Here is a 16023-nt window from a genome sequence, read left to right as displayed (position 1 = left end):
ATATTAGTATATCTATGTATTCCTTCAGAACAAAAAAAGAACAAAACAGCGACAATAAAATGCTATTGTCCCAAGGGGAAAAATAGAACTTCACATTCCACATCAACACATATTTTGCAGATTATTTGAAGTCAGCATTACAATATTGTCACAACCAGCTGTTACATTAGTTATGTATGATTGTCAGACATCAAAGACATTTGCACTTACATGACAACATATACAACATGGAAAGTGTTTGATCATGATTCAATGAAAGAAAGTATACAAAACATATTTAGTCCAACCTAACACTACATAGGCATTATGCCACAGGACAATGTAATTAAACTGTAATTGCATACTGTTACTTGGTACTTGTACAATTTCAAAGACTGTAAGAACAAAGTTACAGTCCAACTCTTTAGTCATATCCCAGTTTACCTATTTGCTTATGGTCTTGCCTACTAAAAAATATTCCATTGTTGGTATAATATGTACTTGGTCTTTTACCAAATAGGGCTATCTTCTGTATACCACCCCTACCTTGTCACAACACAACTGATTGGCTCAAATGCATTAAGAAGTAAAGAAATTCCACAAAGCACACCTGTTAATTGAAACGCATTCCAGGTGACTACCTCATGAAGCTGGTTGAGAGAATGCCAATAGTGTGCAAAGCTATCATCAAGTCAAAGGGTGGCAACTTTGAAGAATCTCAAATAAAAAATATTATTTGATTTGTTTAACACTTTTTTGGGTTATTACATGATTCCATATGTGCTATTTCATAGTTTTGATGTCTTCACTATTATTCTACTGTAGAAAATAGTAAAAATAAAGAAAAACCCTGGAATGAGTAGGTGTGTCCAAACTTTTGACTGGTAATGTATATGTGTATTAAAGTAGTCCAAAGTGTAGTATTTGGTCCCATATTCCTAGCACGCAATGATTTCATCAAGCTTGTGAAGCTTCAAACTTGTTGGATGCATTTGCTGTTTGTTTTGGTTGTGTTTCAGATTATTTTGTGCCTAATAGAAATGAATGGTAAATAATGTATTTTGGAGTCACTTTTATTGTAAATAAGAATATAATACGTTTCTAAACACTTCTACATTAATGTGGATGCTGCTATGATTACGGATAGTCCTGAATGAATCGTGAATACTGATGAGTGAGAAAGTTAGACGCATAAATATCATAACCCCAAGACATGCTAACCTCTCACCATTACAATAACAGGGGAGGTTAGCATGTTTTTTTTGGTGTTTTTTTTTGGGGGGGTATGATATTTGTGCGTCTGTAACTTTCTCACTCATCTTTATTCATATTAATTCAAGACTATTCGTAATCATGGTAGCATCCACATTAATGGAGAAGTGTTAAAAAAAATATTATATTCTTATTTACAATAAAAGTGACTCCAAAATGACACAATACATTTTTACCATTCATTTCTATTGGGCATAAAACAAACAGCAAATGCATCCAACAAGTTTGTAGAGTCACAAGCTTGATATAATCATTGCGTGCTAGAAATATGGGACGAAATACTAAACTTTGGACTACTTTAATACACATAAGTGAATTTGTCCCAATACTTTTGGTCCCCTAAAATGGGGGGACTATGTACAAAAAGTAATTTCTAAATGGTTCACCCGATATGGATGAAAATACCCTCAAATTAAAGATGATAGTCTGCACGTTAACCTCATAGTAATTGTATCATTTCAAATTCAAAGTGCTGGAGTACAGAGCCAAAACAACACAACATGTGTCACTTTTTTACTTTTGGAGCTCACTTTTTTATTAGATCTTGCAGGTGAGGCTTTATTCCACACCTGCGTTGATTTAGATTTTTTTCTTCATAAAGCATGCTTGGATAAAGCAGCCTAAAGCCATGCAAAATATCACCTACTGTACAGTAGGTATGGGTTTAACCTGGATCACAACAGCTGCTTGCCGTATATATTAGCCACACACCGGCAAATCAAGGCGTTGAATGCCTCTCTTTCCGTGTTAGATTTCTGTGAGCTATTTTGAGAAGCAAGAGGGGAATGGTTGATCTGCCCCATTTCCTCTGGAAGCTGAAAACTGGGTTTCCAGCTTATTAATATTTGGCCCTCATTAACTGAGGAGGCGGTCTATCATTTCAATGTGTTTTTGTGAAGTATTGTAGCAATTTCTTGGAAGACTTTTCAAGTACACTTTTGATATTGATTCTCTAAATTTTTCAGGGCCAGACAGGGCTGGTCTGGTCTGGACAAAAGTATGTTGTAACTTGCAGAAACCTCTGATGCAGAGATACAAAGACTTTCTCAAAATACATTACTGAAATAGTACAGGTTTAGACAATAGGAGTATACTTTACTGCACACATCTCTTTGAGATTCACAGGGTCTTTAGAGCTAAAAATGCAAACGGCAATTAGTGGCTCTTCCCTTTCTCCCTTGTGTATCCCTATCATGTGCTGGCATAGCACATTCCACTAGACTGTTTATGCTCAGCAGAATAGGTGTGTCTTGGAACACTGTCCATCTAATTTGAGTCAGTTAAACATTTCCTCTCAGAGAACTCAAATTGTCTAGCTGAATGAAGAATAATTCTGACCTCAAAGATCTTCCTTTTCAGTAATTGTAACATTTCTACTAAATTGGATAATGTATTGTGCGAGTGCACCAATGGCTAAAAACATACATTTCCACAAGTTGAATAGCACATTCTGATTCTCCATTAGAATTCAAATTAATCTTGTTAATTGTACATGGGGAGTCACAGCATTCAACAGAGTAATTAGATTTCTCAACTGTGTAACCGGAGTCAATAGCATAAAAAGCTAGAAAATGAAAACAGCAAATAATTTAAATTTTTCCCTCAGACAATTCCATCAATAATTAACATTATGGAAAATGGCTGATAAGAAAATAGGAAATGTAATCAATTGTCCCTCCTGTCTGACCTAATGTGAGACAGGCAGCTTGTCCCTTTAATTTCTAGTTAATGTTTTTATATTCACCCTGAAACCAACAGTCCCTTTACTGAACCTAAATTGAACAACTGATGTCTGCTTTTTGAAAGAGTCCTTTTAAAGATCAGTTCGTACTGAAGGGCTTTATTGTATTTTGAAAGCTTTACCCATTAATTTTTAAAGAAAGATTACAACAAAAAACTAACGTTAAGCCAATACAAAATAACAAAATAACGCTTTCAGCAAAAACGTAAACATTACAACACAATGCCAAAAAAGAAATACTAGTCAGCAAAACTCATATTCCTGAAGGCAAAACATAAATTCAATTCATAATATGAAATTAGATTTTGGTTAGTGTAGAGAGGTGGAAATTACATCAAGTCATCTACACAAAGCCGGAGCGCCTCAGAACCCTACACCAATCTCTCACAGATCACATTTCAGGGCCTGAAAAATCTATAGCTGCCAGACATTTCACTCATTAATCATCTTCCCTTTATTAAGAAAATGCTCTTCTTCATCAGAATTGTTTCAGATTTCTCTACTAGCATTGTAACTCCTAACGTAATCATTTGTGACAATGTCTCATTTCTTGTTTTATTGTCTTGACAGCTCTTGTTGCCTCCAGAATGAGCTGTTACCAGTTACAAGAGCCGTAGGGGCCTGGATGCGCTCAGTATGGTCTCTATAGGCTGTCAGTGCTGCCACCTCTCATGGCACCAAAAGCACAATGAGCCAGCAGTAATGTTTCTTAAGGGAACGCATCTATCATCCCAAAACACCTCCTGGGAGAGTATTTTCCTGTCTGGATATTGTAAACATCCTTCCCTTTCTTTCCTATTTCCTACCAAATGAAGGCCAATGAAAGAAGAATACCCAAGCTGCAAAAAGGGCTGCTTCTCTACCTTGTTTCAAAGTGGTTCATTATGTACAGACCACATGAAATTCAATTGTATTTATTCAAAGTGGTTCATTATGTACAGACCACATGAAATACAATTGTATTTATTCAAAGTGGTTCATTATGTACAGACCACATGAAATACAATTGTATTTATTCAAAGTGGTTCATTACGTACAGACCACATGAAATACAATTGTATTTATTCAAAGTGGTTCATTACGTACAGACCACATGAAATACAATTGTATTTATTCAAAGTGGTTCATTATGTACAGACCACATGAAATACAATTGTATTTATTCAAAGTGGTTCATTATGTACAGACCACATGAAATACAATTGTATTTATTCAAAGTGGTTCATTATGTACAGACCACATGAAATACAATTGTATTTATTCATGTCACCATTATTTCAAAGGGATATCTATTGTGTTGCAAACCTTGTCTGTGAGAGAAACCTGGCAAGACCACAGCCAGCAGCAGAAGCTCTTTGTTTGACAATCACCATAGCTAGATTCTGCAGGGAATTTAAGCATCCTTCCCCCTGTGACCCACACATTCAATTTATTCATAGGCATGGGGGCTCCTCGAAACTCAAATCACATATACAGTGTACAAGTATTTGATACATTGCCGATTTTGCAGGTTTTCCTACTTACAAAGCATGTAGAGGTATGTAATTTTTATCATAGGTACACTTCAACTGTGAGAGACGGAATCTAAAAAAATATCCAGAAAATCACATTGTATGATTTTTAAGTAATTAATTTGCATTTTATTGCATGACATAAGTATTTGATACATCAGAAAAGCAGAACTTAATATTTGGTACAGAAACCTTTGTTTGCAATTACAGAGATCATACGTTTCCTGTAGGTCTTGACCAGGTTTGCACACACTGCAGCAGGGATTTTGGCCCACTCCTCCATACAGACCTTCTCCAGATCCTTCAGGTTTCGGGGCTGTCGCTGGGCAATATGGATTTTCAGCTCCCACCAAAGATTTTCTATTGGGTTCAGGTCTGGAGACTGGCTAGGCCACTCCAGGACCTTGAGATGCTTCTTACGGAGCCACTCCTTAGTTGCCCTGGCTGTGTGTTTCGGGTCGTTGTCATGCAGGAAGACCCAGCCACGACCCATCTTCAATGTTCTTACTGAGGGAAGGAGGTTGTTGGCCAAGATCTCGCGATACATGGCCCCATCCATCCTCCCCTCAATACGGTGCAGTCGTCCTGTCCCCTTTGCAGAAAAGCATCCCCAAAGAATGATGTTTCCACCTCCATGCTTCACGGTTGGGATGGTGTTCTTGGGGTTGTACTCATCCTTCTTCTTCCTCCAAACACGGCGAGTGGAGTTTAGACCAAAAAGCTATATTTTTGTCTCATCAGACCACATGGTCATTGGCAAACTTCAGACGGGCCTGGACATGCGCTGGCTTGAACAGGGGGACCTTGCGTGCGCTGCAGGATTTTAATCCATGACGGCATAGTGTGTTACTAATGGTTTTCTTTGAGACTGTGGTCCCAGCTCGCTTCAGGTCATTGACCAGGTCTCGCCGTGTAGTTCTGGGCTGATCCCTCACCTTCCTCATGATCATTGATGCCCCATGAGGTGAGATCTTGCATGGAGCCCCAGACCGAGGGTGATTGACCGTCATCTTCAACTTCTTCCAATTTCTAATAATTGCGGCAACAGTTGTTGCCTTCTCACCAAGCTTCTTGCCTATTGTCCTGTAGCCCATCCCAGCCTTGTGCAGGTCTACAATTTTATCCCTGATGTCCTTACACAGCTCTCTGGTCTTGGCCATTGTGGAGAGGTTGGAGTCTGTTTGATTGAGTGTGTGGACAGGTGTCTTTTATACAGGTAACGAGTTCAAACAGGTGCAGTTAATACAGGTAATTAGTGGAGAACAGGAGGGCTTCTTAAAGAAAAACTAACAGGTCTGTGAGAGCCAGAATTCGTACTGGTTGGTAGGTGATCAAATACTTATGTCATGCAATAAAATGGAAATTAATTACTTAAAAATCATACAATGTGATTTTCTGGATTTTTGTTTTAGATTCCGTCTCTCACCGTTGAAGTGTACCTATGATAAAAATTACAGACCTCTACATGCTTTGTAAGTAGGAAAACCTGCAAAATCGGAAGTGTATCAAATACTTGTTCTCCCCACTGCATCTTTACACATTTCACATGCATAGTAAATACATGCTACGTATACTGAACAAAAATATAAATGCAACATGCAACAATTTCAAAGATTTTACTGAGTTAGAGTTCATATAAGGAAATCAGTCAATTGAAATAAATAAATTAGGCCCTAATCTATGGATTTCACATGACTTGGAATACAGATATGCATCTGTTGGTTACAGATACCTTTTTTTTTTTTAAAGGTGGGGGCGTGGATCAGAAAACCAGTCAGTATCTGGTGTGACCACTATTTGCCTCATGCAGCGCGACACATCTCCTTCGCATAGAGTTGATCAGGCTGTTGATTGTGGCCTGTGGAATGTTATCCCACTCCTCTTCAATGGCTGTGTGAAGTTGCTGGATATTTGCGGGAACGGTAACACGCTGTCGTACCATCGATCCAGAGCATCCTAAACATGCTCAATGGGTGACATGTCTGGTGAGTATGCAGGCCATGGAAGAATTGGGACATTTTCAGCTTCCAGGAATTGTGTACAGATCCTTGCGACATTGGGCGGTGCATTATCATGCTGAAACATGAGGTGCTGGCGGTGGATGAATGCCACGATAATGGGCCTCAGGATCTCGACACGGTATCTCTGTGCATTCAAATTGCCATCGATAAAATGCAATTGTGTTCGTTGTCTGTAGCTTATGCCTGCCCATACCATAACCCCACCGCCACCATGGGGTACTCTGTTCACAATGTTGACATCAGCAAACCACTCGCCCACACAACGCCATACACGTGGTCTGCGGTTGTGAGGCCGGTTGGACGTACTGCCAAATTCTCTAAAACGACGTTGGCTTATGGTAGAGAAATGAACATTCAATTCTCTGGCAACAGCTCTGGTGGACATTCCTGCAGTCAGCATGCCAATTGCATGCTTCCTCAAAACTTGAGACATCTGTGGCATTGTGTTGTGTGACAAAACTGCACATTTTATAGTGGCCTTTTATTGTCCCCAGCACAAGGTGCACCTGTGTAATGATCATGCTGTTTAATCAGCTTCTTGATATGCCACACCAGTCAGGTGGATGGATTATCTTGGCAAAGGAGAAATGCTCACTAACACGGATGTAAACAAATTAGTGTACAACATTTGAGCGAAATAAGCTTTTTGTGCGTATGGAAAAGTTCTGGGATCTTTTATTTTAGCTCATGAAACATTGGACCAACACTTTACATGTCACGTTTATATTTTTGTTCAGTGTAGTTACAATGTCAATGGCACTTACAGAATCGGATTCTCCCTGCACAACACTGAAAGATTACACAATGTTAGGCTTGCTTTTCAAATAGTACAAAGCCCCTTCACTCCAGAAGGTAACAGAAAGGATGACTGAGTTTGCTTTGGCAGAAATATTTCAGTGCACCACCCGTAGGGCAGCTGTGACCAGGCAGAGAGGGGGAATAAAATCAGCCTTCCTCTGTATAACCCAGTTGGTGTTCCCTACTCATAATGTACACACCTACTTTCTCTCTGGGTGTCCTTTAATAAGATCAGTTAACATATCAAAAGGCCTTAGCAGCACAAACGGCTTGTGGGGGAAACCTCATTGATGTCCATCGACGACTGAGGTGTTGTTCGGACAACATTGCGCTCTCACACAATACACACACTGCTAAGCTACCTTTCAAACAGTACTGGATGTGCTCTCTGCCTGATACCGTCACAGATCTGCAGGCCTTTTTCTGCCCAGCTTCTCTCCCTGTGCTGGGTTTTGGATCTGGCATGCAGGGGGGAGTTGGTCAATGTCAGCTACATGTGGGTAGGGGGCAGAGGAGGCAAAGACGGCAGAGAAAGAGGCCAAACTTGACCAACAGAGTAGATACAATCCATGATAATGGAAAACAGCAGAACAGCATGCTGGGATTCATTCAAACACAAATTGCAGGGGTAAAAACTAAGCTAGACACTTCACCAAAATGCATTTTTAAGTAATATGATAAAGACAAGTTTTGATCTTATGAGTTACATTTGATTGGCTCTTTTCCTAGGTCTCTCTGAAAGCATTCAGCAGACTAGAAATAAACAAACTGCAGATATTTCTGAAAACTAAAGCAATATTGCAACTGCAAAAGTTGATGACATGTCTCCCCTGAAAAGATATCCATCCGTAAGAATCTGCATTTCAGTTCCTTGTCCTAGTCATTTCTAACACTGTCCCAGAGCATGAAAGAGAAGCAAGCATGATCCATCCAACTTCTGTCAGAAAACTACACCTATCATGTCTAGCTATACTCAGACCATCTGCAATGAAGCTATCATTTCAAGTTGTACGAGTAGAAAACTTATGTGACAAGCAGATTTCTGAATGAATTGGTTTCTTACAGTAAAGAAATTCACCTACACCCCTTCAACATGCCCACACTGAAGTAGCATTAGCATCACAGCAGAAAATATGTTGCCAGTAAACTGGAGCTATAATTTGACTGAGGTGAATGAAGCACCATGGGGAGCATGCAGCAACAACAAAATAAAATAGGCCTGGCTGTGTGATGGAGGAAAGTAAAATGCATGAAAGGGTCAAAGTAAAATATATATTCTAAGCTGAGGATATTCAAATGTAAATTGAAGGCTTATCAGATAGAGTACATCACATTTGGTATTACATTTAGAATAAAGGTAATGATGTTGAAAAATAACTTGATGGGAGATCATATTGGCTCTTGCTTGGTACAGTACAGTACATACAGTACAGCAACACACTCACTTTGCCTCTAGATTCTCACCTGTAGATCTTATAGCGTGTGGAGAAGCCTTGCTGGAAGCGTTCTTTGAACTCTGTGTATTCTGGACAACGGTGGAAAGGTCCCTTCTCGGACAGCAGCCAATCCAATTGGTCGCCACTCTGGCATCCGGTGATGGCAGCAGTGAGCGAGGGGTTGTTACTCTGCTGCCCCTCAGCCAGGGCCAGAACCCAGCCGAGGTGGCCCAGCACTGTCCACTGCCATACGAGCATCAACAGCAACCATCTAACAGCTGTTGCGCTCGGCCAACGCATCACCATCTTCCTGTTGGGCACTTGGGACCAGCATTCTTCAACTAATCCCTCCTGACCTATGAAGGAAAAGAGAGAGGACATGTTTTAGGGCTCAATTCAGAGGACAACTTGAAAGAATAGAAAATCACAGACACTACGCTTGACACTTGTGTTGATTTAACTTACGTATCCGCCTCACAGCCTTAGCTTCCCTTAGGGATCAATTCAATCAAACACACATGCAATAACTTTATAACTTTTTCCATAGCCAAAAACTTAATAGTACAACTGGCTAGACTTCCCTCCCAGGTCGAGGCTTTCAATCTTGGCCTGTACTAACAACACTGCAAGAGCCTTTCTTTGGCTAGTGTTGGAAAGCTATACACCAAGTAATAGTCTAGACGTGTGAAAGAATGAAAAGAAAATACAGATTTTAGGTCTCAATTCAATAGAACACACTGTTATTTTATGCGGTAGCGCTCTTTACCATGGTCAAAAACCTACTGCTAGGTAGAATCCACTCATAGGTAGATTCTTTAAGTTTTGCTTTCAAGTTTGTGTCGGTGGACAAAATCACATGAAAACATAATTGTAAGGACCTTGCTCTTGAAAAGAGGACCTAGCTTTACGCCAAGTATTGATCTACTGTAGGTCTAAGTTGTCGTTGTTGGATTGTTTAGGCTGACAAAAGTAAGGACACACTCAATTATCCTAAGCTGTTATGACAAAACAAGAATTGCTATCATGTCTGAAACATCCTTAAAAAAAGAGGGTTTTTGTTTTTGTTATTTATGAATAAGTTACTGTAGTGTTGAATCTGCAGTGCACAATCAAACGTTTAGGCCCAAGAATAGAACAAGCTAGAACAAACTGTACAAGTGATATGGGACCAATAGTATTCCCTGTTGGTCTTCTATTTTGATCAAGAACACAATGCAAATTAATTTGAGAGAACAAAATGCATGTTCAGACAGTAAATTACCATTCTTTAATTTACACTTGTAGTACCATGGGATTATGTTGTTTTAATAGGCAATTAGTTAGGTCATTTATCTAATTAACCATTTTAATAGGCAAATCACTTGGAGAAAGTATGCAGGATAAAGCTTTGAAAAAGATAACATTATCATCTCCACTTTATATTAGACTACAGCTATACAGTATAAAAGGTAACATTTTACAAAAAGTTGTTCTAATACCTGTGTGGTAACGTTATAATTACTTGAGTCACAGTATTGTATTAACAATGTTAATTTAGTAATGACTTTGTATAGTAATTACATACAGTAAGTACAATGTGCATCCTTCAATACTGCTCAGGAATCATTTTTGATTTATTGTATCTCACATACAAATGAAGCCTCCTAGTCCGTATTGTGCATTACATAGAACACCAACCACCATCTTCTGTGAAGTGAACACCTCACAAGTCGCTCACTCTTGTTTCACAATGTGAAAGATAAGTCTGTCTGTAGAATTGTAAAATGTGATGTAGTGTGATCCTGTCTTGAAGCACCTGGCATTCCAACTTATCCGAATTCCATACATTATTTCAAAAGCTAAGACAAAATATACATTATGTAGAGAATTAAATCACTATGAAATAATAATGAATACTTTATTTAACCTTTGTGCATCACAGTAGTTAATTCTACCTATCATCTGCCTGCCCACTCATCAAGATAGGGCCTGTCTAAAACACTATCTCTCTCCTATTGCACACTGCACACTCCACTGGGGAGGAAAACCCATTTGCGTCCCAAATTGTACCCTATTCGCTATTTGGTGCACTTTTGACCAGGGCTCCATAGGGTTCTTGTCAAAAGTAGTGCACTATATAGGGAATAGGGTGCAATTTGGGAGAAATACAGTAAAGAGGAGAAACTGTGTGGCAGCTGCTGCTGCTTTCACATCTCCTTTCATTCTGTATAATCCCTCCCTCCCTCCCTCCCTGTACCCCTGTATTGCCTGTATCCCATACAGCCAAGACTCTATTATAACTTACCTTTTCACAGTTGGGCTTTGCAGTTGTAAACAGGAGATGAGATTATAATGCTATTTCATCATGCTGAATTCAAGTGTAAATTCTACTTTAGCATAAATAAAATATGACTTGTGGTGTAGTTTTTCTCACAATGAAAGTTTTTCCTATATGATGGTTGTCATCTCATGACGCTAGAGGGGAAAATGAGCCTCAACTGATTCATAAACATTATAGTGCTGACTTTCCAATCTTGCTTGAAATTTGCCTTTCAAATGAGTCTGTTCTAAGAGCAACACCTCTTACTGAGATCTCCATACCAGGGCTTATTGCTCCTCTCGAGAGGTTCTTCCTAATTATACAATGCATAGAACATCCTAGAAATGTCAGAGAGACAATGAAGGCAAAACTGAATTTAGCCTTGACATTTAATGTTCATCTTGCATAATTCAGGTACCTTCCTATTTCCCCTTTCTACCCAAGAGGAAAACCAAGGAGAAGACACACGTCTTGAATTCAGTATGGAGGTACGAGGGTGGGTGGAATAGAAAACCATTTTACCGGCCGCCTCGCACTTAGAAATAACATTTCAGACAAGTATGGTCTGGGGAACTATGTGCCTTTTGTGCCATTCACATTTGTAGCATTCACCAAGTTTTGCAGGTGGTTATTGTTCACAGTGCCTAACACCCCTGAATACCACATACGCACACACTCAACTCCGCGTGCACGCACACTCAGACATACACACAGGCCCACAAAGGCCAACAAAGGCCAACAAAGGCCCACAGGCATACACTGCTCTTTAAAAACACAATTAACTTGTCTCACACCTGCACTTCGGCAATGACCATACATTAGGAGAAAGCATAAAAATAGTGTGTTTCTCCACTGCTTTATATTGGATATCATAAGGCACAGTATCAGGCAGGTCAGTGGCTTAATGAGCACATAGTATATGCTATACCTGTAAGTTCTGCCCAGTAATGTGTGCATGAGTGCAGCTGTGAGTCCTTATTGGGTCTGACTTAATAAGGGTTTGTTTGTGAGTGTAGGCAGACACCTGCCTCATGGCCAGGCCCAGCAGAGCAGGTGTAGTCCCATTACCAGAATGCCAGATGTCCTCTTGAACTCAGGTACTCATACTCAGTGTTTTAACTACTCAGCAACCCCGCCAGCTGTCCCACAATATTTCTGTATCACTGCATGCTGAGGGTGGATTGCTTTATGCAAGAAAAAGTGTATGTATTGTACCAGGTTAGTGGGTTTGTACTATGGCTCTATTATGAAAACTGTCAGCCAAGGCAGAACTTTCCATCAGTTTCAGCCTAGCAATTTGCTTAAGCGTGGTTTGATGAAAGGATGAGAGCAATTATGAGGAGTACACCTCCTACGCTATGGTAAGCCAAACAGCTGTTATATATCTTGGTTCAGCAAGATTTGTGTCCTTATGCGTCGAGCTGCATCACACCGATAGCCTCGTGATTCCAACCCAAAAACTATACTGTATGTGTTTAAACATGCGAGGCTTCCCACTCATTCAAAGAGAAGCAAAGGCAGACCAGGTCCCTGAGATGCACATTTTATTTTCCTCAAAAATAAGAATCTACCATTGCCAAATAAACATCCCGTGCATCAAGCTGTGGGATGTTTATTTTTATTTTTTTATATCAGAGTTGCTGGTTGGATGTTGCCAAGCAGCGAAACAGCACAGAACTTCCTGATTAAACTTCCTAGGACCAAGAGGCAGGGAGAGGCAGCCTTTAGTTACTATGTCCCCAGCCTCTGGAATAGCCTGCCAGACAACCTGAGGGGGGCTGAAACTGTGGACATATATAAAAGAGATCTTAAAACACATATTTTTAGCTTTGCTTTTCCTTAGGGTGCGTTTTAGTTGTTCAGTTTGTGTCATTCTTTAGTTTTTTTAATCTTAAGTTTGTTGTGTAGTAAATATTTCAGCTTTTATTTTCAATGTTTTTTATTAGTTTTTTCCTGTAAAGCACATTGCGTTGCATTCCATGTCTGAAATGTGCTTTATAAATAAAGCTTGATTTGATTTGATTAAAGGTCAATCATCTTGCTCAGTAACTTCTATATGATAATAATTTATGAAGATGATTCAAATCTCGTCCTTCCAGTAACAGTTTGCCCCCAGGTAACTGTTTTGCAAGATGTAAGATAAATAAATAAAAGCCATAATCCTGAAAATGAAAAAGAGTCTTAATTAAATACTGGAAGCATGCCAAGTTAATCAGCTAAAACAATTAGGAGGGTGTGAAAAAGCATTAATGTAAAAATAATCTGATTCTCAGCCACACCTCATTGTTCAGGGCACTTAAAAAGTGAGATGCCACACATATTTCAAACAGGAAAGCAGGTGCTTACCTCTTTACTGCACATTAATAAAGAGTACAGTCAGCATTACACAGGGCAGATGGTCTCCAGAGATAAGGCTTAAAAGCTAGCCAGAGACGAGTCAAGCGGAATATCACTATTAGATCTACATCGGGGTTCCGATGGAGCCAAAATTAAGCAAACAACCATACGGGCAATTAGGACCATCAGTACACGCTAAATTTCTATAGCACTTGATAATTAAGGAACACCATTCTGTCTTTAGGTCTCATATTTTCCAGTGGTTTGATTTTAAGAAAATCCCAAAGTACCAAAGGATCGATGATGTGTTATTGCTTCACCTGTCCAGCTGCCGTCGTTTCTCCATAAACACAACGCCACGTAATTGCCTATACATCACTCTGAAAATACATAGCCCAGATAATTACCCAAGCTGCTTACTGTGGGTAACACTGCCTCCAAAAGAATCCCATCTGCATATTGCAACAACTCTATTAGTTTGTTGACTAATCCCCCAATAGGTCCACACTGACTTGGGAGTTTGTAGAATTCCTGCCAAGAACAATACACCCACATTCGGTAATTGAGAGCACAGCAGGGCCTCAGTTTGAATCGCCTCTGTAAACTTTAATTATATACAGTATCTACTGAAGTATTGAAGGAAATATCCAAAGGTGGGATACATGTTTTCATTTAAAAAAAAACGCAAAACATCAATCAAAAGCTAAATTCAATCGTAATGCATTCCACAATTTCACAGTGTAAAATTTCCCATTTTCATGATGCAACTGTAAACCTGGTCTCATTAGTATGCTGAAAACATGTAGCAAACCGTATTGTCTGTATGAAAAATGTATGCACTCACTAACTGTAAGTCGCTCTGGATAAGAGCGTCTGCTAAATGACTAAAATGTAAAATGTAAATGTCTGTCATCCATACATGTGCTGTGCATTGTCATGGTAATTGATTTCAGTGGTAATAGTTAATCAAGACCAATTGCCAGGCCACAATCATCTTGATTTAGAAAGACACGGATGTGGGTGTCAGTTGTGCTTATACTGAATCCATTTCAGAAAAGCCATGAGCGATGGGTTGATGGCTGGCTTTGAAAGGGTTGATGAGACCTTATTTTCAAGAAAAGCCACGAGGAGTTCGTGCTTCTCTGTTGATAGCAACTGAAACTGTAATTATATTACGGCGGCATTCATTAGAATTTTCAGTGTGGCAGAGGAATACTAAATTGTGTCAAGCCAACCAGAAACATCTAATTGTTAATTAATTGTAACAAAGTTAATGCCCATATTAATGCAGAATTAACATGTTCAGCAATTATATGTCCTGTACAGAGGGGGACGACTGAGCTAGGTTTGAAAAAACCCAAACTACAGTCCTTTGTCAAAAATTATTATTTGGTTAGATTCAACTGTAAGGGGAAAAGGATCTTACTTTCAAATTTGCTTCCACATTTGGGATAAACATCTCTGCCAGACCTTCTCAATTTTTTCCCCCTTCTATACATACTTTTTAGTTACATTTCCACAAAGCACAGCACCAAGCACCATAACAGTTGGATTGTCAACTCTTCAGAAAACTTCAGAAAGTAAAGTGAACCACTATTTCCACAAAACTGTCATTCACTGCCTTACATTTATTGTAAACACTTTTTAAACCTTTGTAAAACTCTCCACACAACTTTGCACTCCAGTCTTGTTGATTCTGAATGGGAACAGAGGGGAGATTTGAAAGGTTGACTCTGAAGGTTAAAATGTCACACAAAAGCAGAAAGTGTTCCACTATTTTAGCAAAAGTACCCACGATGTGCCTTAAGGCCAGCAAGTATTGACTGGCTGGCTCCTCTTTGTGTTTGTTTGTGTGTGGCATGTGGTGCTTGCGTTAGAGAGAGAGAGAGAATGCAGAAATGCAGAGGCAGGTCATTTAAGGTGTTTCTCTTTTCAATAAATCCATGACCATGAATCAGTGCCACGGCTCATCAATACCAGATCATTTTACTGATCTCTAAAGCCTGAAGCAATCTAGAGCAAGAAGTAAAAGTAGATTAGAGCTACTTTATCATATAAATATTTTTGGCTAATATTAATCACTTTTCACTGTGTGGGGTGGATTGTTATGAAGCAAAATAATTTTTGGTTGCTTTTGAAACTGATTTGTATTTGTTATGGATCCCCATTAGCTGCTGCAAAGGCAGCAGCTACTCTTCCTGGTCAAAATTAAGGCAGTTACACTATAAAAAAAAATATTACAATACATTCGACCCGTAGCACTCACATCTGCAGCCATGAAGTGCTTTGAAAGGCTGGTCATGGCTCACATCAACACCATTATCCCAGAAACCCTAGACCCACTCCAATTTGCATACCGCCCCAACAGATCCACAGATGATACAATCTCTATTGCGCTCCACACTGCCCTTTCCCACCTGGACAAAAGGAACACCTATGTGAGAATGCTATTCATTGACTACAGCTCAGCGTTCAACACCATAGTGCCCTCAAAGCTCATCACTAAGCTAAGGACCCTGGGACTAAACACCTCCCTCTGCAACTGGATCCTGGACTTCCTGACGGGCCGCCCCCAGGTGGTAAGGGTAGGTAACAACACATCTGCCACGCTGATCCTCAACACGGGGGC

The 16023-nt window shown here is 39.5% G+C and overlaps 1 protein-coding gene across 2 annotated transcripts in view; it reads right to left on the bottom strand.

Moving 5' to 3' along the window:
• The window catches only part of LOC121580908 (BMP/retinoic acid-inducible neural-specific protein 3), a 109464-nt gene that overhangs the window by 49112 nt on the left and 44329 nt on the right, over positions 1-16023 (bottom strand). For both annotated transcript variants that reach the window (XM_041896084.2, XM_041896083.2), the window contains exon 2: positions 8787-9114. In XM_041896084.2, coding sequence (XP_041752018.1) covers positions 8787-9064 — 278 coding nt within the window. In that variant the 5' untranslated portion in view covers positions 9065-9114. The remainder of the gene's footprint in view (positions 1-8786; positions 9115-16023) is intronic.

The sequence above is a fragment of the Coregonus clupeaformis genome, chromosome 14 (genome assembly GCF_020615455.1).
Source record: "Coregonus clupeaformis isolate EN_2021a chromosome 14, ASM2061545v1, whole genome shotgun sequence".
NCBI lineage: Eukaryota > Metazoa > Chordata > Actinopteri > Salmoniformes > Salmonidae > Coregonus > Coregonus clupeaformis.
The sequence above is the reverse complement of the archived record's forward strand: the minus strand, read 5'-3'. Positions and strand labels throughout refer to the sequence as shown.